Source organism: Cyanistes caeruleus, chromosome Z, assembly GCF_971803275.1.
Source record: "Cyanistes caeruleus chromosome Z, bCyaCae1.hap1.1, whole genome shotgun sequence".
Classification (NCBI taxonomy): domain Eukaryota; kingdom Metazoa; phylum Chordata; class Aves; order Passeriformes; family Paridae; genus Cyanistes; species Cyanistes caeruleus.
This window is the reverse complement of record NC_141732.1, coordinates 3,835,771-3,858,989: the sequence shown is the minus strand read 5'-3', so window position 1 is coordinate 3,858,989 and position 23,219 is coordinate 3,835,771. Positions and strand designations below refer to the sequence as shown.

General features: G+C 44.7%; 1 protein-coding gene and 1 long non-coding RNA gene across 5 annotated transcripts in view; one reads left to right on the top strand and one right to left on the bottom strand.

Moving 5' to 3' along the window:
* Positions 1 to 1,940: 1,940 nt before the first annotated feature.
* LOC147647994 (uncharacterized) lies at positions 1,941 to 6,020 on the bottom strand. Its single transcript, XR_015281144.1, has 2 exons — positions 3,137 to 6,020; positions 1,941 to 2,502 (listed from the first exon to the last, which is right to left on the bottom strand). It is a non-coding gene; the product is annotated as an uncharacterized LOC147647994 (long non-coding RNA).
* A 32-nt stretch (positions 6,021 to 6,052) lies between these two features.
* Positions 6,053 to 23,219, top strand: part of MEGF10 (multiple EGF like domains 10) — an 85,684-nt gene continuing 68,517 nt past the window's right edge. Inside the window, exons 1-2 of one of the 4 annotated variants that reach the window (XM_086869696.1) lie at positions 6,106 to 6,241; positions 18,141 to 18,242. Coding sequence is in view for 1 of the 4 variants with exons in the window: in XM_086869694.1 (XP_086725820.1) it covers positions 6,207 to 6,241 (35 nt within the window). In the remaining 3 variants the exon portion in view is untranslated. Of the gene's footprint in view, positions 6,242 to 8,338; positions 8,557 to 18,140; positions 18,243 to 23,219 lie in introns of those variants that run through there. The other 3 variants (XM_086869695.1, XM_086869694.1, XM_086869697.1) reach the window with 3 other exon arrangements.

The following is a 23,219-nucleotide window of genomic DNA, read 5'->3' as shown; positions in this document are numbered from 1 at the left end:
CCCAGCCAGCTGCCAGCTTCCCTGCCCAGCTCCAAAGGCTCATCGACACATACTCTGCAGCTGCAGGACAGCTGGAAGCTCACACCCAACCTACTCGTACCCCAGGTGATGCCAGCCCCACAGCCTCTGGGCACGGCACCTGCTGCCAGCAGCCCTTTGGCCCACACCTCCTGCCAGCCCTGACCTTTCTCCCCTGGCCTCCACAACCAGCAGACACGTTGGGCAGAGAGAGAGAGACAGTGCCCCACGCATGAGCTCATCTGCAGCAACAGACAGGATTCCGTGCAGGATCATCCCAAGGCCCTGCTCTGTCCACCACAATCACACAGGACAGCACCTGCAGCTCCTCAGGTCAATGAGCAACAGCCCAAGCTCAACACAAAGCTGCACAGAGCCCAAACAGAACTCATCAGGCAGGAGGTGTGGACACCGAGCTCTGCTTCCTTAAAGCTCCGCACCCACAAATATCCACCTCCATCTCTCCTCTCTGATACGTCACATGAACTGGGAAAAGAAACCATCAGAGACAAGTGCCCCAGGCATGAGCCCCTCTGCAGGCTTGGATAAGTGTCCATGAAGGATCACCCCATGGCCCTGCTCAGCCCCTGCTGCCCTGGCAAACAGGGGCTGATCCACCTACATCAACCAAACTAAACCCAGCAAACTCCATCAGTGTCAGGAAAAATAACCTATGGAATTAACCAATCAACATAATCAAGGTAAAAGGACTTTCTCTGTTTGTTTGCTTGCTTTATCTGACCCTTGGAATAAATGTCTTTTGCTTCCTTAACTACAACTTGTTTCCTTGCAGTAATTCTCTCATCAGGTCAATCTAAAGCACGGTCATCACTAGCTCAAAAGTAAAAAGAAATAGCACTATAAAAACCGATCATGCTAGACTCTACAAACTGGTGTCATTTTTATTGTCACTGCTAATCCTCAAATTTGTGCTCCCTTTTAAACCTACGTTCACATTATATTCACGCCAATCCATCCCATGCTACAACCAAAGCTTTGGTCCCATTGAGTCTCTCTTAGCTACATCCTGTCAGCATCTGCAGCTGCATCTCCATCTCTGCCATGTCTGCATCTCAACTACAACTCTGCCCCCATTTAGGGCCATAGCAAGGACACATCCCCTTCCACCTACACGGGACACGGCACCAATCTACTCCACAGTCACGTACTGGAAACTAAAGTACATCGCTATTGGCCCGGCTGGAGGGAGCATGCAGGGGGTTAGCACCACACCTCCATGTGTGACGTGTCTCTTGGCCACACCAGAGCTCCGGGCTAGCTCTATTGTGCCACTGCGGCACTGCGCAGTCGCCTCGAGTGGGGAACTGCCGGGGATCCCACTGCTGAACCTTCATAGCACCGAATCCTGCCGGGCTCTGCCAAATCACACGTCAATGGGAGGTGGTTACAATGTCAGGGACCAACGGGGATACAAAGAAGGCGGGAACATAACAACCAGCAACAGGTCAAGAAAGGGATGATGTACATGGAAGGAGCTGGAAGGAGAGGTGGGGTTTACAGTGATGGATATGGAGATGGGGCAGGGTAAAGGTGATTGACGGGGAACAGTCAGGAAAACTGAGAGGGGTTTACATAACAGACAACTGGAACCAACCAAAGCAGTAAATGGGGGAGGACCAGGAACGTAAGAAACAGATGAAATACTAACAATTATAACAGAACTGAATAAACGTACTACAATATATGTACAACTCCACCACACTGATCTTGCAGAGATTATTTACACGTTCAGCATCCCCATTGCTTGGTTATCGAAATACTACAGTCCTAAGGGGTTGGGGTCATATACAACTTGTGCTTTTATTGTCCTACAGCTACAAACATACCACGCTATTCTCATCTAACACATTCATCGTAACTACTTTGCTAATGCTTCCTCTTTTTTATTACTACAGATTATCTTCTATATTTCTGATGCTTCCTCTACAATTCAGCACCAATTGCACTCCTGTACTTCTACTACATATTTCCACCTTTGCTGACAGACCTATTTGTCATTGAAGCTAACCACTTTGCCCACAAGTCTCCGTCAGGCACCCCTGCACCCTGGGAGCTCCCGCCATGGGCACTGAGCTCCCACTGCCGGGCTCCCCCTTCTGCAGGCCCGCCTGGGCCTCAAGGGCCAACTCCGATTCCCCCTGCGCCTCCTCAGGCGGCAGCGCCGCTGCCTCTGCCCCCAGCCCGCGCCAATCCAGGCAGCGCCCAGCCAGACATGGCCAGAAGGACACACAGGCTGTCCAGGAGCCACAGCCCCTCTGAAGGCTCTGCTCTGGATGGGCCAGGCTGCTGCTGGAGGCTCCTTCTGCTTTCTCACTTGGCTGGACACTGCTGACAGCACGGGCATAGATAACTACACAGAGCCCCCAGCACCAGCCCAGCCAGCTGCCAGCTTCCCTGCCCAGCTCCAAAGGCTCATCGACACATACTCTGCAGCTGCAGGACAGCTGGAAGCTCACACCCAACCTGCTCATCCCACAGGTGATGCACTCTGTCTGGCCTCTGGCCATTTGGAAGAGAAGTAGCCAAGCTCGTCCACACTTGGATCCCCATGGGGAGCACTGCCCAAACCAATGGCTTATTCTGCTACTGACACTGCAAGGAGGAAATGCCAGAATGCAGCACCTGTCCCTGGCTGCAGATCCGACGGAACCAGGAATCGTAATGTCCTGGGCACGCTATGGTTTGGAAAGCATTTTCATTGCCCAATCTCTCTAGGCAGATGACGCTGCTCCTCCCCTGCTCAGGGTAGGCCTGCAGTGGCTGCTGAGGCTGCTGCGTCCAGAACAGGAACCTGACTGCACACAGAATGGAAGCGTAAGTGCCAAGGCCTCAGGCACCCACACCTTTCCATGGCCAGGACACACAGGCTGTCCAGGAGCCACAGCCCCTCTGAAGGCTCTGCTCTGGATGGGCCAGGCTGCTGCTGGAGGCTCCTTCTGCTTTCTCACTTGGCTGGACACTGCTGACAGCACGGGCATAGATAACTACACAGAGCCCCCAGCACCAGCCCTGCCAGCTGCCAGCTTCCCTGCCCAGCTCCAAAGGCTCATCGACACATACTCTGCAGCTGCAGGACAGCTGGAAGCTCACACCCAACCTACTCGTACCCCAGGTGATGCCAGCCCCACAGCCTCTGGGCACGGCACCTGCTGCCAGCAGCCCTTTGGCCCACACCTCCTGCCAGCCCTGACCTTTCTCCCCTGGCCTCCACAACCAGCAGACACGTTGGGCAGAGAGACAGTGCCCCACGCATGAGCTCATCTGCAGCAACAGACAGGATTCCGTGCAGGATCATCCCAAGGCCCTGCTCTGTCCACCACAATCACACAGGACAGCACCTGCAACTCCTCAGGTCAATGAGCAACAGCCAAGCTCAACACAAAGCTGCACAGAGCCCAAACAGAACTCATCGGAGGCCTGGACAGCGAGCTCTGCTTCCTTATACCTGTGCACCCACAAATATCCACATCCATCTTTCCTCTCTGATACATCACACCCACTGGGAAAAGAAACCAACAGAGCCAAGTGCCCCAGGCATGAGCCCCTCTGCAGGCTTGGACAAGTGTCCATGCAGAATCACCCCATGGCCCTGCTCAGCCCCTGCTGCCCTGGCAAACAGGAGCTGATCCACTTGCATCAACCAAACTAAACTAAACCCAGCAAACTCCATGAGCTTAAAAAAGAATGTTTGGAATGAACAATCAACGCAATCAAGATGTAAGGACTTTCTCTGTCCCATTGAGTCTCTCTTAACTACATCCTGTCAGCATCTGCAGCTGCATCTCCATCTCTGCCATGTCTGCATCTCAACTACAACTCTGCCCCCACTTAGGGCCATAGCAAGGACACATCCCCTTCCACCTACACGGGACACGGCACCAATCTACTCCACAGTCACGAACTGCAAACTAAAGCACATCGCTATTGGCCCGGCTGGAGGGAGCATGCAGGGGGTTAACACCACACCTCCATGTGCATCTCCACCACGCTCATCTTACAGAGATTATTTATATGTTCACCATCCGCCTTGTTTCATTTTCGAAATATTATAGTCTTAAGGTTTTGGGGTCTTATATAACTTGTGCTTTTATTTTCTTACAGCTACAAACACAGCACACTCTTTTAATCTAACACATTCATCATAACTAGTTCGCTAATGCTTACATTCATCGTTTTTTTATCTTTTGTATTGTCATTCCTAATACTCGAGGTTGTGTAAGAAAATAGTATTTCGTTCCCTCCTAGACCTACATTCACGTTATGGTTGCAGCCAAGTCTTTGGCTCCCTTTTAGGCTCTCTTATGTAGACCCTGTCTCCATCTCCAGCTGCATCACCATTTCTGCCACGTTTGCATTTCAACGGCTCTGCCCATCCAGGGCCTCAGGAAGGACATTTCCCCTTCCACCTGCAGGTGACAGACGAGCTCTGGGACCAGCTGGTACCAGCTCTTGGCGATGCAGCAGTGGCCACTTGCTCTCCAAATGGGGACTCGGTGGCCAGGTCTCCATCTCAGGACCATTGGGCTCACCAGGCTGCTCAGGGACTCACAGGCCCCAGTGACTCCTGAGAAAAGCTCCCCAACCTTGCAAGGTATGAGGGGGACCCCCAGCCCCTTTCCATCAGCAGGAGACCCACAACCCGCTTCAAAACAACTTTCTCGACATTGCTGTGCCCCTGCAATCCCCCCACACGGCAGGACTTCGGTGCCAACAGCCCACAGCCGTCCCAAACCCACGCAGTCCCTCTGGCCACTTGGTGTCCCCACATGTCTATGGTGTTACTGCCACGATCTCCCTCGGCACCACATCAGTTCATACTGTGCCTCGGACAAGCTCCTGCGAACTGCCGCAGCTTCATCCTACTGATGCACAACCTGGCACCAGGAAGGAGCGGCCATCCAGCACCTCAGCACCAGCCATGGATAGCCCCAGCTCCCGTCAGGCACCCCTGCATGAGCTCCCGCCATGGGCACTGAGCTCCCACTGCCGGGCTCCCCCTTCTGCAGGCCCGCCTGGGCCTCAAGGGCCAACTCCGATTCCCCCTGCGCCTCCTCAGGCGGCAGCGCCGCTGCTTCTGCCCCCAGCCCGCGCCGCTCCAGGCAGTGCCCACCCAGCCCGGCTGTGCCGGGGATGGCGAGCGGCACCAGCACCCTGTCACACACTGGACACTCCCCGATCCATGTGGGATCACCCACAGGTGCGGCCATTCGGCATCCCCACAGCCTGGGCTGCACTAAGCCGCGCACCCAGGAACCCAAGAGCGCCTGGGGACAGCACCCTCAGCACCCCCAGACCTCACGGCCATGGGAGAAAAGCTGTATGGGGTGGCCCGGTCGGGTTTTAGTTGCGTGCGGGACTACGGATGGGGCTTCTCGGAGAAGGTGCTGGAACGTTCCTCCCCGTCCCGCAGAGCCGATGGCGCCGGCTCCAGGACGCGCCCGCCGCTGGCAAAAACCGAGCCAAGCAGCGACCGAATTAACGCTTCCGAGACAGCATGTTCAGATAGGGAAAAAAAAAAATTTAGAAGTTCAGTATTTCTTGCGAATTATCTTAAATATGCGAGAATACGTTTAAGTCGTCCTGCTCTTCCTTCCCGAAGCCGCTCTGGCGAAGAGCACATGACGTTTCTTTTTCTGTATATTTGAATCTCCTGACGGGCCTGAGTTATTAGTCCCTCATGAGGGGAACTTAAGCATTTAGTTGTTTGAAAACACGACTTCACTCCTCCACAACCTGCTGCGTAGGTACCTATCTTTCACTAGGCCGAATAAAATTCCCCATGGGGTCCCTACGCAGCTCGCACTTTGCCTGCATGTCAGCTGAGGGTAGCGGTCCCGGGACTGAGGGGAGGCAGCGCCCGCTGAGGGCAGCGCTCCCGGGACTGAGGGAAGGCAGCGCCCGCTCGGCACGGCGGCCCGAGCGAGAGTGGCGGGCGGAGCGCGGGGAAGCGGTTAAAAGTGTCTGTGGGTCTGGCCGGGGGCGGTCCGGGGCCGGCGGAGGAGGGGCTGGGCCCCGCCGCTCTCACCGCCCCTCGCTCAAGTCCCGGCGGCGGCGGCTCCCGGCGGTGGCTCCCGGCGGCCCGTCGGACGGGGAGGGCGCCCGCGGGACAGGTAGGCACTGACCGGACTTGTCCCGTCCTGTCCCGTCCCGGCCCGGCCCGGCCGCAGATGCAGGGTGCGGCAGCTTCGGGGAGGAAGCCTGGGTGAGGCGGCATCGCTCCCGGAGCGGGGTTTTCCCTCGGCAGAAGCATCCTTCGGGCAGTGGGTGGGATGCGGAGCCGACCTCGGTGCCTCCGCCTTTGCAGAGCATCCAGGCGTGTTTGTCCCCGCGTTCGTGCGGGGTGACAGGATGGTGGGGCGGGATGCGGTCCCGAGAGTGGACGAGTCGGTTCAGCTTCTCTTCAGAGCACTTTTTTTTATTATTATTTTTTTTCCCGTTAAGTGTCTGTTTTTAAAGGTTATGCTTCGTTTTCACGGAAGGCTTTTGGCAGGCGTGAGCAGAGATTGGAGCGAGTGTATGCACTGGAATAGAGGGATGCTTGTGTATAGATGTAAATTAGCGTGACCTGCACGTGAAAATGCACATCTGTTTAATACCTTGATTCCATTCCAGCATATGTCTCTCAGCAGAAGCTGCCTAGAGAAATTCTCAGTTGTGTGGTATCCTGCACAGATTTTCTTTTGGCGACAGTAATAGTAGCATAAACATTTCCTATTTTGTCTTTCAGCCAAGGAGTAGGTTCAATCTGGAAATGTAGGCACAAATCAATTAGGAAAAATACTCAGCTGCTTTTCCTCGAATGAACTGGGAATGGAGAGCTTTTGATAATCTTATTAATTACTTAAATGTTGCTGCCAATCATTGAGTACTGAAAAGTAGTCGAAGCGAGCATGCATTTCCTAGAATCACATACAGCTCTGAAGTTTTTCCAAAGTACCAACTTCTCACTATGGAGTGAGTTTAAAACCTCACTTGGAACATGTCATCAGTATAGAAGATGCTTCATAGCTTATTTTATCAAGTTGGTAACTGAGCTTTGGCAGCAATGTGTTCGAAAGCTGATTAACATAATGACTGTCTATAGGAAAAATGTTTTTATCCAGCATCTTGGAAGAAGAAAGAACAAAAAACCGAAAAGACAAGTCTGGAGAGTAGCATTTGTTTCTCAGCAGATAAGCTGCAGATCTTTTCTGAAAAGTCTTGCGTTCTTTGATTGAGTAGCATGTCTGATGTGAGACTGAAACTGAAAGCTGGCTTCAGTTGCCTTGTCAACATCCCTAAATGGTATTTGTGCCCAATAGCACAATACTTGGAGGAAAGCATATGTAATTAGGTATGTGTGTTCTTCTTGAAGTGGAGGGAGTGGGGATGCAACTATCTGAGCTGGAGACAGAATCTAGGAAAATACCAGGCTGGGTGGCCAAATAACTGTATTGCTTTCTACTTACTGGCCCTGCAAATGAAATCATATTAACACGTCTAGTTTGATTTCCCATCTCAAATCAGAGAGACCAGCTGGGCAGGTGTGCTTCAGATCTTTAATAAGCTGGACAAACTGTAATTTAGGACCAAGTTTCTACTTATTTGCCTGTGTAACTCATGCACCTGCACAGCATCAATATATGGCACATTATGTAATAAACTTCATTTAGTTTTTTCTTACACAGCCAACCATGTGGCCTTGTCACACAATCAAATTTAAATGTGTGCTGCTCCCACAGGGGGTGAATCAGTGGCATATTAGTTTTGGCCGCTGTGGAGGTGCCATGGCTTTGTGCTTTGCTCCTTAGTGTGTGGTTGTAAGTCTGGAGTGTTACAAGTCTCTGACAGAAAAGAGCAGTTCACAGGACTGGCTATGAAATTTGTATCCTATGGACATTGGAGATATATCCACATTTGGCAGATGTGGACTATGATTATAGTACATATCTGGCAAAAAAAAATCTAAACTGCGGGCAGCCCAGTGACCTTGTGAAGTCAGCTGGCTATGTCTACTTAATTTCCCTGGAAATAGAGTTGCCCTTTTCTGGTGTATCAGGTGGTAAAACGGTCCAGATGTGGCACAGTTCTGCAGGGGCAGGGCTGGCTGTGTTTTGAAGTCCCCAAAGACAGAAACTGTACTACCCTTGTGTTAGGGGTGGGGGGGAGATGCCTTAGCCCTTTCTATATAAATTTTACCATTTAAATGTCTACTTAGATAGCTAAGGCCGTCATTTTAAGTGTGACTGGTGGGGTGGGAGTGGGAGGACCTGTCCAGGGGCGGTTACAGTGTTAAATGAGTTGTTCTGAGGTGAGCAGAAGGGTTTAGCCAAGTGAACAGTCCTTTGGTGACTTGCATAACCATGTTTTCCACAATCAGCTGTTCAGCTGTATGGGTACATGCACCCCCTAAGGAAGCAAGTGCAGTTAACAAAAGCAATTAAGTCATCTATGCAAAGAACACAGGAACTGTGCATTAACATACTTAAGTTTGATTAACATCTAGCAGAGTTTGGAGTGGGCTTTTGACTGCAGCTGGTAAGGATCCCTTGAATTTATATTCCGATTACTTGGCAGGAGTTTTGTGTGGTTTTTCTACATCACTTTTTCTAGTCTAAGCATTTTCACTTATTATTAGGGGAAGCAGGTGGCTTTTGAGGAAGGTAAAAAACAAATTCTTTGTGTGTGTGACACAGTTTTAGTCTAACCAAAGATATACTGCTTTAAAAATACTTTAAAGCCCAAATATTTTGGGCTTTAAAAAACCCAAAGTTATGTAGACAGTGCTGTAAGATGGATGTGATCCCATTTAGTTTTTTAATTTATTTTAATGGAACACAGTGTTGATGAGTAGTGTTTCTTCAGGTATGGACAGGAATGGTGTAGTGAAATGACAAAGTTCTTACATCCTTACTCCTGTTAAGTGGTGTCTTCCTTGATGAATGATGCCAGTGGAATCAAATTTCAGTATGTAGCAGTTATGGTACTGACTCACTGCCAGGAATTTGATCCTGATTTTTAATATTAACAGATTAGTTTGTCAGTAATTAGTACTGACTTCATATGCTCCAGTCAGCATAGCATAAATGTAGATATAACTGCAGTATTTTTTCATCTGTGTGAAGGATCTGTGTCTTGCTATTCCAAATGAGGGTTGTTGTTTTTTTTTTACTTATGAAAAGAGTATGTATCATCCAAAGCCATCTGTCAGAAAACTAGGAGAAATATTCTGGGGCGGGATTTGCTTTGCTGGAATAGCTTTATTGATTGTGTCAGCATTCATGTTAATTAACCCATTCAAACTGTCTGGTCTTTAATTGATGTTTTGCCTGTGTAAGGATTTGTGGTTCATGCCTTTGGATGTTCGTGTTAGGTTTATATTAAAATGTGGACAGCCATCTCTTCCAGTTTTATCAGTGTTTTGTATCTAATTAGTTACTCATAGTCAGCAGTGAGATACTAATTCTGAGGTCTTTTGATGTGCAAGACAATGAGAAGATACAGCAAAAAACATGATTTTAACTTTGAGATTGACTTGCTGTGTGGCCTCAGGAAAGAAATTTAATTTTCTGTTTTTCTGTTGCTGTAAAAGAACACCCTTATCAGCCTACCAAATCATTTTTGTTGAACACACAGGGGTGCAAGTGTGTGCAAAATTATTTTTTCAAAGAAATTGAAAGACTTCATATTAGTATGTCATTTTAGAATTAGGATCACTGGCACAAAGAGCTGCAGCTTGTATGGTTCTAGTGTCCACCCCTGCAGCCGCAGGAGATACACAACAGAAGAACAGTAGCAAAAAATGATCTTGTCTTTTGTGATCTAAACTCCAAGACAAAAGGCAAGAGGAAATAAGGAGACAATGAAATAACAAAGACAGGTGTCCGGTTAAAGTCACATTCTTATTTGTGAAAAGTCAATGGAAGTTCATACATTTAAAGGGATTAATATTAGCTCTTTTTCAGATGGGGCTCTTCAGATAGGAAATGGTGAAGGACTATTTCTCTGTGGTACCAGTATCTTGCCAATGATGGCTGGAACCAAGGCCTCACCAAACAAAGGGTCAGCATCTTGAAAAGTACTGGAAATGCTGGGTATGGGAAGAGACCATGAAAGGCAAAGGGCATCTCAGAGAAGTCATGACCTTAGGATGATGCAGAAGGTGAATTTGTCAGGCTGGACAAGAGGAGACCATCAAGGGTTTGTGGTCTGGGTGGAATTGTCCAGGCAAGAGTCAGGGTGGCCCTGACCCACTGTGGTGATATTTCGCCCGGGCAGTGCTCATCTGGAAGGGTCTGCAGTGGAGGGTGTAGAGAGGGAGGAAGGCTGGCTCAGACTGCTTAATAAAGAAAATTGATCCAGAGGAAGGCTAATGTGTGCTTAGGGTACCTGGCCCACATATGAGCAGTACCAGGGTGGAACACCAAACCAGGGCTCAGAAGAAGTTATGTTACTTTGATGGACTGCAAAGGAAAGAAAAACGAGCTGGACAGAAGATGGTACGCGAGCTGGTAGCTTGTTGTTCCATGCACAGCCCATTTCTTCTGGGAAGAAGCCATTGCTTCCCAAAGTTTTCTGCACATCACAGGCACTATGTCATGAATTCTTCCCACACAGTGCCTGTTTCCTTCAGGGTTAGGTCCTGTCAGTCCTCTTCAGAGTGCTGTATTTCAAGAGTAGCTGTACAAGACAAAAATTTCCAGTATGAATTTTTTCAAGAGACAGTACGGGCAGGAGGATGTTGTTCTTAACATGGTTTGGTCTCAGCCCTGTGAGAATACTTTCCATGAATGAAAGCAGAGACATCCGTGCAGGGTTTCAATGAGTTCAGCATGTTTAAAGCAACTTTTGAAGTTCCTCCTGTACGGAAGTCTTGTCTATGTATTTTTCAGAATTTTTTTTGGCAGGGGAGAGGTCGGGTGTTCTTGGGGAATTTAAAGGATTTATAGAGCAAGTAGTAAAATAACATTGTCACCTGGTAAGTTACTTGTCTTTGTCCTGTGGAAATGTTTTGATTTTATCTTGCAGGCATTTTTCTGAAGTGCAGGAGAAAAATATTCAAGGTGGAGATAACTTTGACTTGGGTTTTTGGGTTTTTTCCCATCCCCCACATTGTGTTATTTGGAGCACAATTGTCTGCTGTCATAGGGTCTAGGAAAAGCGATTTAAAGTGCTTTAAATAAATGATGGTTATGTTACGTTACTTGCCCTGCTCTTCATGTGGCCCATAGAGAAGCTTCATAATCGGTTGATTTGGATGAGAGCTTTTGAATCCTGACTTTTAAAGTTTCAGCGTTGCTGGGCTGATTAACTAAAGTGCAGCAAAAGAGTTTTCGATCTCAGGGCTCTGCCAAAAGGAGCCCCCAAAGTGAGTGTTTTGTGTGAAAGCATGCCTTGCAGTTTGAGCCCAGAGTGACAATGATTGTAACACAATGCTGCTCATGTGACAGTGAGACAAAGAGCCCATTATGCACGGCTGACTGGCATCAGATCCTCCAAAAGCCAATAGTCAGACCAAGCTTGATCACCCTGAGAATGTGAACACACTGGAAGCACTTGCAAGTTTTCAAAAAAAAAATAAAAAATAAAAAGACATGTGTGTTTGTGTGTATGCACATGTCACGGTCTGGTTAAGTTTTAAGTACAAAATGACATAATTGATTTGTTTATGTTTTTTTAGAAGCTGCTGTCAGGAATCAGCAAAACACATGTAACACAGCATTCAGAGCAGACTTAGTGGGAATAAGACGAAGTATGCCAACAGGCCAAGTGGATCTTCCACTTCCTTTGCTGCTTTGCTCCCTTGCTTCCTTCTGTGTGCTTTTGTGCATGTGTAGCTGAGTTTTAGTCTCCTAAAGTGTTTAACAAATTTTGGACCACATTGGTCTGTCAATACACACATCTTATGATCTCTGGAACTTCAGCACAAATAATGGCTGTGTGTTTGTGGGAAACATCTGTTTGGTGATTTATAAACCCTCTTCAAAGGGTTTGAGAGCACTTGATACGTGAAGAAACATCCCTGACAGGTTGTGAGCTGTTGCAGTCTTGGTCCCAAAGGCAGCAGGGCTGGAAATCTAGCGAGTAAATAGGACACAGCAGTTGGAGTGGAGAGCTCTTCAATTAGAAATGTATTTGTTTAAAAACAGCTGGTTTGCCTTTGCAGCCTTGAGGGCTGCAGTGACTTCTCCAGCACATGGGAGGTGGCACCTGATGATGGCCAGAGTTACTGATCACACCCTGCAAAGAGGTTTGGCTTTATTCCCTAACTGTGCTGTGGGTCACTTTTCCTTTTTGCTGTTTTCCACCATAAGAAAAATCTCACAATCTGCACAGGCTGCCTGAGTCCATCACTGTCACCACTGAAAATCAGAGGCTGCCTCTTTCATATCCTCTTTTTGCCTATGAAAACCACTCTTAACTCTCTGGTCTCCTTTGTCAGGAAAATTAATCTACAAACGCTAGAGATTTATGTCCAAAAAAGGAGACAGAGCAGTCCTTTTACTTTATGCGAATAAAGGGAGAGAGGCTATGGGGCATTCCCCTGGGGTCTCTCAAATTTTTGGAGGGCGCAGCCTCCTTTTTATCCTAATTCCCGGCCGCTTGTCCCTTCTCTTTCCCCACAGGCTCAGGGACTTGAGAGGTACAGACTGCCTGGAATGCCTGATACCTGCGATACCTTCCCCCCTGCCCCAATGCATAATCCCTTCTTAATTCTTAACTCTTGTGGAATTGATGGTGCTCTTTCAGTGCCTCTTTCATCTTTCAGTGGAATTCATCTCATTGTTTCTGTCGTCTCTCACTGATAGCTGCATCTTACCAGCAGACCCACAGCTTGTTTGTAAAGACAAACCCGTCATTCCTCTCACCTTCCCTCCCAACTTCTTCCTGCTTAGACAGTGAAAGTAGGGAAGCAGAATGATGATTTGGGCCTCTCTTTTTTTCCAGAGCTGTGTGTGGGCTCCTCCGGATCTGGGGGAGCCCCCTCGGGATGGAGCACAGGACAGGATATTTACCAGCAGCACCACCGGCTCCCCCGTTTAACTCGTGGCTCTGCTCGCTCCGTAATGGAGCTTTCCTGCCTTTTTAATCCACGCCACATGCGGGTGACCCGAGCAAACCCTGTGGGAAGACAGAAGCCCTGTTGTGTGTTTGTAGAGCAGTTGCTCGGAAGCTGATGTACAGCTGTGGCCGGGCTTGTTTGGAAGTGAAGAGTAACTTGATCTTTTAATCTTTTTTTTTTTTTTTTTTTTTTTTTCTCCTTCGTCTTCATTTTTTTTTTTCCCCCCTTCCCCAGACTGATACTGCAGATAACAAGTGTTTCTGAAGGGTACCTGCCAGTGAGATTGAAATGTGCATTTTAAATTGAGGGGTAGAGTTCATGAAGATTTTATCCAACTGCAAAGAATGTAATTTCTGTTTGTTTGTTGTTTTTTTTAAATTTAGCTAGTTTTATTTCTTTTAAAATAAAAGGAGTGACTGTACAGAGAATCCAGTTTTCTTACTCTTACTTGCATTTAGTAAACCAGGAGTGACTCAAGTGAGATCACTGAACTTCCAGAGTAACTGAGGTGAAAGTTCATGATGCCAGACCCATTGTTGATGCATTTTAGGATTTGTGAAGACACACACATCTGTGTCATCCAAATGTACCAAGGCTGCCTCCACCAAAGCCAGAACAACTGGCTTCTTTTTAATAGATAATTAAATTTTCTTTTAGACAAAAGCAGAATTGCCAGCACTGTGATGGACTCTGCTGAGAGTACATACGGTGCTCTTTGTGCTTTAGGGTTGGTCTGGATTAAAGGGTCTACACACTGCAGATTCTACTCTGCAGGTATGCCACAGGCCACCATCACTTCAAAAGAGAAGATGGTGCTGAAGAAAAAATATCACTACTTCCAGGGAACTTGTTTAACTCTGGACCCAGAAAAGATAGCATTTTTAATTATTGAGTAAGGAGATTGGGTGAGTAGTTGTTGAAATAGTAAAACAAAAACATAGTAAGAGAGAAGCTTCCTTGTTTTAAGTATCCCCTCTTCTTGTCAGTGGACTTTTCCATCTCCATAACCCATTTCAGAGAGCTGTGAGACTTAATCTCATCTCTGGAACAATATTGTTCCTCTGCAACATTAATGCTTGTTTTAGATATGCTTCATTCTTTCTTGCTGAACACTAGTTCATGCCAATTTGCATTATGTATGAATAATCACAGCCAGGATATGCATTCATGGTAAGTGAACCTCAAAGGATGCAGTGGTTTGGGGTTCTGGTCTGCACCACTAATATGCAGGAGAAGATTTTTTTGTGCTTTTGCAGATTGCCAACCTTTCTGTGCGTATTTTGACAGTGGATCAACTTCAGAAAAGAGATTTTTGTTTGGCTGGCTTGCTGAAGTAGTGTCAGGATGCAGGGAGGAAATGCCCTTTCTCATCTAGCAATGAGACAAGTTGTGAAGAAAGCTTGGGGTTACTGATGCTGCCTCTTGGTCTGCGCAAGGGGGTTTTTTGGAATTAAGTAGAAATCCATTGCAATCAGTCCAAAAATGTCTAATGCCACTGAGTAATGTTTCTCGAGCCTCCCTTCTAGATACTCACTTTATCTCCTTCTCTTGTGGGAGTCTCTCAATAGACTTCCGAAAATTACCCTGCTTTTTGTAGCATGGCCTATCTCCAGCGAAATAGCAAAGCTTTATTACACTGATGTTTTCTCTCAGGCATATGTGTGTGTTTTCCTTCATTGCTGATTCCAGCAAGAACACCAATGAGAAAAACAAAGAAGTGAAACAGCAGACTGACAAGAAGGCATTATTGGCCTCTTCAGAGGTGACTCAAATCTGTAAAAAAAAATTCTCTCAGTCGTGACATTGGGTGTAGTCATTCCTTTGTAAATGTTTAGGACCCAGAAGTTTGTATTTCCTGATTTGCTACACCCAGTTAGTACCACCATGCTCATGTCATTGCCATCGTGGCAGAGTATCAAACTGGAGGCATGGGTCCTGAGGGTGGGTTGAAAATGGAGAGTAGCAGACCTAAATTCTGTTTTCAGCTCTGCTATTGACTGGTTTTGTGAAACAAGATGAAACACTTAGACAGACTGGAGTCGAATACTTTCCATGTACAGTGTGGTTATTAAGAGTAGCCTCTTGACAGAACAAAAAGAAACAAAAGGCCTTGCAGTGTTAGAAGTGTTGTAGATCACTTAGTTATGTCAATTAAAATGCCGTATGTGAGATTATTACATAATGTGTATCTAAAATAAATGTGCTTAAGTGAGTGGTATCTTTTGCTGTATTCACTAGGATGAGGGAAAACAGGTATTTGCAAAAGAAGAGACCTTAAAGTAGAGAGCCATGTGTAAACTTTCTGGACCCCCTTGTAGCATGGAGCAGCCTTGAACTCCTGAGGGCCCAACAAAAACCTTCAGCCAGTGACAAAGAGCATCTGCCCTGGCTTGTCTCACCCATTGGGGCAGGCTCCTTCCAAAAAACAGTCACTTGCTCTCCTGGAGGAGGAGAATTAGAGTGTCCCAATCTGCCCTCCAGAGAGAAGAAAGATTTATACATGGATTAGTTCAGTGGGCAGCTGACAGGTTGGGTCAGGCCAAGTGCCCATCGCTCACCCAGCCCATGGTGGACAGCTTTGCTTCAGCTTCCAGCACAGCAGCATCCTTCTGCCTTTCAGAAGCAGATGCAGTGGATATTGGTGCAGTTTTTTGTTGCTCTTCCACACATACTTTTACCTTTCTTTGCACTCTCTGGGGCAGCAGAGAAAATTGGTAAGGAAGGTCAAATAATCCCGTGCTCCTTACTGGATGAAGTGGATGAAAAGCAGTTTTCAGCAATACTGCAGCTGGCCTGTCTGTCTTCATGCTTACAATAGCAACATACATTTCTGTGCTCTTGGTAGAAAGCCTGTGTGAAATTGGAAAAAAAAAAAGTTAGTTGAGGGAGAAAGTGTCATTTTGCTACGTCAGGACAGTAGATGCTAAGAGTTTGGGTTCTAGAGCCAAAATAAAATCAGCTGGTCATACAGCCAGTTATTGGCTAGCTCAAAATAGCTGGGGTTTTCACCAGGTGTCATGATATGTGGATTTCAGAGAAAGACAATTCCTGAGTTCAGGTTTTATCCAAGTTTCCATGCAGATCAGAGGAGACTGTCCATTCCATTTTTGCTCTTTCTAGGAGCTCCTTCACTGTGATTGTCCAGTCACTCTGCAAAAGCTGTGCTGTTTGTCACTGTCCCCTCAGCCCCTTGCTCACCTGCTGGCAAAATAAGGCAGCAGATGCACGCTGAACGTGAAATTTCATGTGGTGCAACTTCGAGATTTTTGGTTGTTTATGTCTCTGTCATCCATTAATGAGAGATGACACATTCAGACATTAAGTTAACCACTGTTATTCCTTCTGAAAGCAGGGGCTGCTTTTAATTTACCTTTAAGAAAGAAAGAAAAGAAAGAAAAAAAAAAGAGGTATAATTTGAAATACTTAGTTCAATTTATAATGAATGACTGAACCAAGGCCAAGGTTCTTTTAGTTTTAACTGAGAGGCAGCAGAAGCTGTAACAGAGATGCTGCTAGTGCCAGTTGGGCTATAAGTTATAAGTCTACTTTACAAAGTTTGCCTGTTTTCTGGCACAGTCTCTGACACATACACTCCAGTCAATCAAAGTAAAGTGCCTAATAACAGATGTGGCAATTAAGCTGAAGAATTCTGTCTCTCTCTCGTTTAATTTTTATTACAGAGAATAACAGAGTACCTCATTAAACCCACCATCATAGAGATTTCTTTTTTTTTTTTTTTTTTAATTTGGCATACAAATGTCTGCAAAAATTAAATCTCTGAATAGGGTGCTTTGTTACTAAAGGTGCTTTGTCAGACAATGATATGAACAGACCATTTTTGTATGACAAATATGTGGTTGTGCTACTGCTGTCCTTTTGCACACTGCAAAGAGGTACTGGCTAAAAGAAGTCAACATGTGTCCTGAAGGATAATATTTTGTGGGATTTAGGGCCTTGTGTTCAAGTTGTTAAAAATGTGGTTTTGATTCTTCTGGGTTCAAATTATGTTGCCCTCAGCTTCAGCAGCAGGCATTTAAAAAGGTTTCAGATAATCTGAAACCCAGGTCAATTAACATATTAGAGAAACTTTCTTGATAACCTAAAAAAGTTGTCTTCTGATTGTTGAAGCTTCTAAGGCATTTTCTGTCATTAGTTTCTTCCACTGATGTATTGGGCACTCTTTTTAAAAAGGCCTCTGATTCATCCTTAGACTTAATTAATTCAATAATTTAATGATCTGAGGTGCCCTAAAATTTATGGTAAGAGAAAACTGATACTGATATAAATCCGAACAGGAAGCTTTTATATGAAATTACTCTGTTAGTGTAAAAGGCATAAAATACAAAGTTGTTTATTTAGTCATTCTTAGAAAGAATTTGCTTTTTTACTGCCGGCCACAAGCATTGGTAGCAGTTTTATTTCTTGGAGGTTCTATTTATTCACAGAAGCATAGCATCATACTGTACAACTTCAAGTGATACTGTAGGGAGTGTATTGAACCACTTTGTGCCTGTGTACATTCACCTGCACATTTTGTATCCTCAGCGTGCAGAAAACTTGCAGACATCACTGGCACCTGGCAAAGTTGGATTTCTCCCCAGGAATTTTTTATTTTTTTCTCTGCTGGCAGACAGGGAGACTAAGTACTAGAATTCCACAACTGCAAACATGGTTTTAAGTTTGTATTAATGTTTGTGGAGAATGTAATGTGTTTAAGCCAGTTTACTGTGAAAACTACATTTTTTGCATGTTCCTCACTCTATAGGCCTCTTGAGGTTGTGTTGTAATCCCTGTGAAAGTTCTTCAAGGCAGAAGTTCTTCAAGACTTAAATAAAGATAGGATTTATCCCTTTAATTGTGGGTTTGTTAAAAAACTAGAATTAACCAGTCACTTTTTGGTTCTGAATCCTGTTCTTCCATTTTCTCCTTTGAGTGCTAGTAGCATTCCAACCTCTGAAAATAACCAAAATAAAAGATAGAAGTGAGCGAATGAGCTGTCAAAGGAAACACTTTTGCGTTCCCCATTCTTCTGCTAAAATGTTTTGAATTTTCTTTGCAGGGTGGTGGGGGCATGTGAGGATTTGTGCAGTGAATCACAGATGCTTTGATTGTTGGAGGCGGAAAAACTGATCTGTAATGCATTGAAATGTTTCAGAAGCTGGTAAGGGGGAAATGGCATCAGAATTAATTAATTTTGGTTTTTTAAGGAGATCATTTGAAAAGTGAAGTTTGTGAGCTGTGATAAAGATTTACAGGAGTGTAATGCTTTGTGTAAATCATGAAAACGGGAGCTAGCTGGAAGGGCAACTTTATTTTCTGCTGGGTGTTACATGCAGAATGGCATTTCACTAAATGATTTACAAGGACAAAGGTACTGAAGCAGAGTTGCCAGCAAATTTTTTTCACGAGTTATAGCATCCTGTTAGCAGCTAGAAGTTATAAACAAATGTAGGAGTTCATATGTCTGATTTTCATAATGAAAGGGTCCAGTGAAAGGCTGTGACAAGTGCAGGGAGCTGCAGACTGAAGAATTTTGCCAGTGATAACAGAGGCTGTGTCTAGGAAAAGGAAGAATCTAATGTATGATGAAAATGTATGTGGAAAAAGAGAACATGCATGTGGTGGGGGAGGGAAGGAAACAGAGGCTGTCTTTGAAGAGGGCTGAAAAGCAGAAGACTTTTAAATGAAGGTGGGCACATTTGAAATTGATCCTAAATTGCATAGAAAGCTGAAGTAACTGAGTCCTTTGATTGTACTCCTTTATATCCTGGCAATAAACTGGAAGTGACACGGAGTCTGTAACGCTGGTAATAGGAAAAGAGGGGTCACAGAAACTTTGTTCAGGAGAGGGTAAAACCATGAATGGTAATTTCCACAGCGGTGGAACCAGGGCATTGGTGTATTTAGGCAACCACAGGATTGTCCCAGGCAGCTTGTCAGTAACCACAGAGTTTTCACAGTTACATCCCTGTGCAGTGTGCCTTTTTTATGACTCGCATTAGGGGGAAAAAAAAAATTAAATATAATAAATCTAGATGGTATATGGCTGAGGGACTATGACAAAAATTTGATACAGATACCTTTATCCTGTAACTCTTTAATGAAGCTTTCATACATGCTAGTAATACCTAATTTCAGAAATAATTCTCCTTAAACACATGCAGTCAGACATTTTTACTTAGTCTTCACCTGCACCACTAAAATAGACCTGAGGTTAATAGAAAGAGGTGTTTCAGTAAGGAATACATTATTTGAAAAAATATTTTAAAATATATTAATTAAAAAAAAAAAAAGAAAGGGAGAGGAGGGGGTAAGAAGAAGAGGGGTATATGATTTTTGTCTCAACCCTATACTGTATAGACTCTATTAAATTACATGACATTTGCAATTTCTGCTGAGAACTAACTGTTAGCTCTCAACATCCACCCTGGGAAAGATGCCTAGGGCTGAGAGGTGCCATCTATGTATGGACATAGTTTTTTATGTTTCACCTGAAATGTCTTGTGTCAAACAAGCAAATCAGGATTTATGTTCAAGGTGCTATTTCATCTTCTAAAAGTGTGCTTTTCAGAAAATTTCGATTGGAGTCTACACAGCTTTAACTGTATTTGGTAAATTTTCACTTGGGTGGAAAAAAAAAGGAAAAAGGGAACCGTATTTAGCCAAAAGGCTTTTGTTAACAGCTTAATCCTGCTGGCTCCCCATGGAAATAATCTTTAAACATACAATACCAAGGGCTATAGGTAACCTGAGTGGTTCAACACCTATACTTCCTGTCTGCCTGAAAAAAAAGGAAATACTTTCAAGTGAAAGGGCCCTAATTTAGCAGATAATGAAAGCTACAGTGAAGTGACCCCATGTTTGTGATGTTTGGCAGCCTTCCTCTGAGGAATAATAATGAGTCCATCTGCAGAGTATCTGGCATGCTGGCATTTGTCTTTACCATGCCTCCTTGCCTTGTGCAGACTTGACTTCCACTGAACTGGCTTTTCCTGCCCTTTTAATGCTAATTCGAGGGAGAAGAGGACTGATAAGTGGATATATGGTCCCTGCCAGTTTACCAGCTTACAGAACTCCCACTGAATGGCAGTAGGTGAAGTCATGGGCCAAAGAGAATCTTGTTTTTGAAGAGGACAGTTCCTAGAGGAAACTCTCAAGTGATCTTTTGCAGTGAGAACAGGTCTTTTAAAAGATGCTGCTGAGTGTTCTGCAGGGAAAGACAGAGTCCTTGAGGACCTTGTTGCAATATTCCCGTGCTTTTGGTCTGTGCTGCAGCATGATCCATGCTATCCAGCCACCCATTCCACCTGGAACCACGTGGCATTACTAGTGCAAATCCACATAATTGCTGGGTGGTAAAGATTTCTGTTTCCTCCCATGTTTGCAGTTACCTTATTTCATTCTGTGCTTGTAATTACAATCCAAGAGGTTGTTTGATGCTTACAAAACAATGTGCGGAGTGACAGCTCCCAACCTCTCCAGGTTTCCACCGGAAAATGTTTATGTTTAAGGGGAAAAAAACCTAAAAAATACAGTTTAACTCCAAAATTTACTCCTGTTTAGAGTTTTAATATAGTTTGAAAGGTGCTTTCTATTTATTTTATTTCTAGTTATTTGAGATCAGGTCAAGTATTATTGCATTTATATTCAGTAGGAATGGTAGAGAGATGCATTCTGTGAAATTAGAGCATTACTTGATGCTATAGCTTTCAAAACTGGTAGTTCCATCACTTAGAGCAAATAAATCCTGGTTTCCTCCAGACTTTTGCATTATCCCTGGATTCTCTGGAACTCCACAATTCAAGACTTCTTCCCCTCTCTTGCTTCCAGTTTAAGTGACCGATAAAATTACAACTTACTGGGCATGAGGCCACAACACACAGACAAACACTTCGATTACATAAACCTCATTTTCTTAGAAGCCTCTGATAATTAAAGAGAGACTGAAAAATAAAGATTATCTAATAACCAAAGAAAAATGGTTATTGATTACTGATTTCTTAGCAGCATAACGTGAGAAAAGTAGCATCATAGCTGTCTCCATCAAGGAGACTTGCTCCAGCCCACTCAGCCTCTGACTTGGTTATTCTTCAGACACCAGTCTAAATGAGTTGTTTTTCCCACATCTCTTGCTTAGCCCATCTCCAGCACCTTTGGACTCTCCAGATGTACCAGTCTCTTTCACAGTGAGGTTTGAAAAGCAGCACAAGTGAAGAGGGTCAGATCTGATTAAGCTGCATCAAGAATGCCTCTTAAAATTTCTGATCATGGAGGGTGTGGAAGTTTAGGGCACTTCAGTTCAGGGCTGTTGGATTATTAAGGATATTGGATTATCCTCTAGCAAACTCTCATGCTGGCTGTGCAGATCCCACACATTTTCTGTCAGGCAGAGTCTCAGCCCCGCCAGCTTGGTCTGTCCTGAGCTCCCCGTGACAGTGACAGTCAATGCTGCCTTTGGAGTGACATGTTTTGAGGATTTGGGAAAAGACCAGTCAGTTTCCATTTGCTGTGACTGTACATCTTCAGCCAGCCTAGGGTCTGTGTGATAATGCTCCTAATTCAGGTTATTTCGTATTTCCTTTATGAGTGAGATTTCATGTGACAAAGTGTCAAACTGATTTACTGATTTCCAAAGGGAAAACGCCTTCTGCTCTTCATCCATTAATTCTCTAATGTAATCGATAAAAGCAATCAGTTGTGGTTTTTTTTTTTTTCCACAGAAGCTAACATGGGATTAATCATCATTGACAAGATTAGGTCAGATTCAGATTTTGCTCTGCCTGACATCAGTTGTGAGAGAGACATTTTTATAAGCAAATTGTGTCCCTGGTAGGGGAGCTGAGCCTCTGGAGTGAAGAGTGTTACGGAAAAGGCTCTGTAGGAAGTGAAAGACCAAACAATTCTTGACCAAAACATATTTAGAAAAACTCTTTTTTCTCATGTGGAGCTGTAATTTCTGGTTGCAGTCACCAAGTCTGTGTGGGGTGCTCTGGAGAGAGGGAAGGCAAGGACACCTGCAAGGGGCCCTGCACAGAAGACTGTGTGGTTTACAATTCAGTCCAAAATTTAAGAAAACTATGATGGACCAAGAGAAGATTTTTTTTGAAGTAGCACTTGCTGTACATGCAGTTTTATGCCATGTCTGTGCAGTTAAGAATAGCCCATGGGTTTGCAGCTCAGAAAACATTTTGATGTCCCTGTGCCTTAACACTGCAGAAAGGCAGGACCGAGTCCTGTAAAACCTTTGAGATGCCATGACAGAGAAAGAAAGGCTCTCATTTCCCTGCAGTTTGTCTTCTAGCTAAATGGCCCATTCCTGCTGCATTTTTCATGTATCATTGATAAAAATGCTTTTGCCACGGTAATGGGAAAGCTGCATCAGCATTTCCCTTGGTCTTGGGTCCATTATGTCATGTTAGCAACTGTGTCGTACTATTCTCTGTTCCTCATGCAGTTCTAATCCTGGTTAATTCTCTGGCAGCATTTGATTTTGCTGACCAAAAAATATCTGTTTGCAGCCTTGAGCAACCTTCAGTTATTTTACAGTGTACATCATACCTTCCCCTGCCCTCCCTGCCCTGTTCCACCTGTATTTATTTACCTTGATTACAATAAATCTGAGGGAGAACTGTGTGCCCTGTGTGCCATCAGTTTTGCCTGTGGGTGTGCTCTGGGTGGGTGGAGAGATTAATTTGTGAGCATGTCTTATTTTTCACCTCATAAAAAAGCATTTTTTTATTTTTTTTATTTAAGTTTTTTGTTCTTTCTCTGGTTTTCATCCTGAACTCTACATGAGGAAAAAAAAAAAAACAACAAACCCCAAACCAAATGAAAACAACACAGTTGGTAGTGGCAGAGAAAGTGCCTAAAAATCTCATATATTTTGCATTAATGGTTATCTAACTGTGTTTATGTAGTGCACATAAAGGATTTTTCATCAGCTTACTAGTGAGACGAATGCAATTCATGTAGCTGCTCAAGTTTAAATGTGTTTTAGGGGAGTACCTGTAATTTACAGGAGTATATTTTGTACACCTGTGACAGCATTTTAAAATGAGCTTATTATTAATTATAATAAACTTTGGGGTGATCAGGTTAATTTTTTAATATGATTGTTATTGATTACTTGATTTTTTTA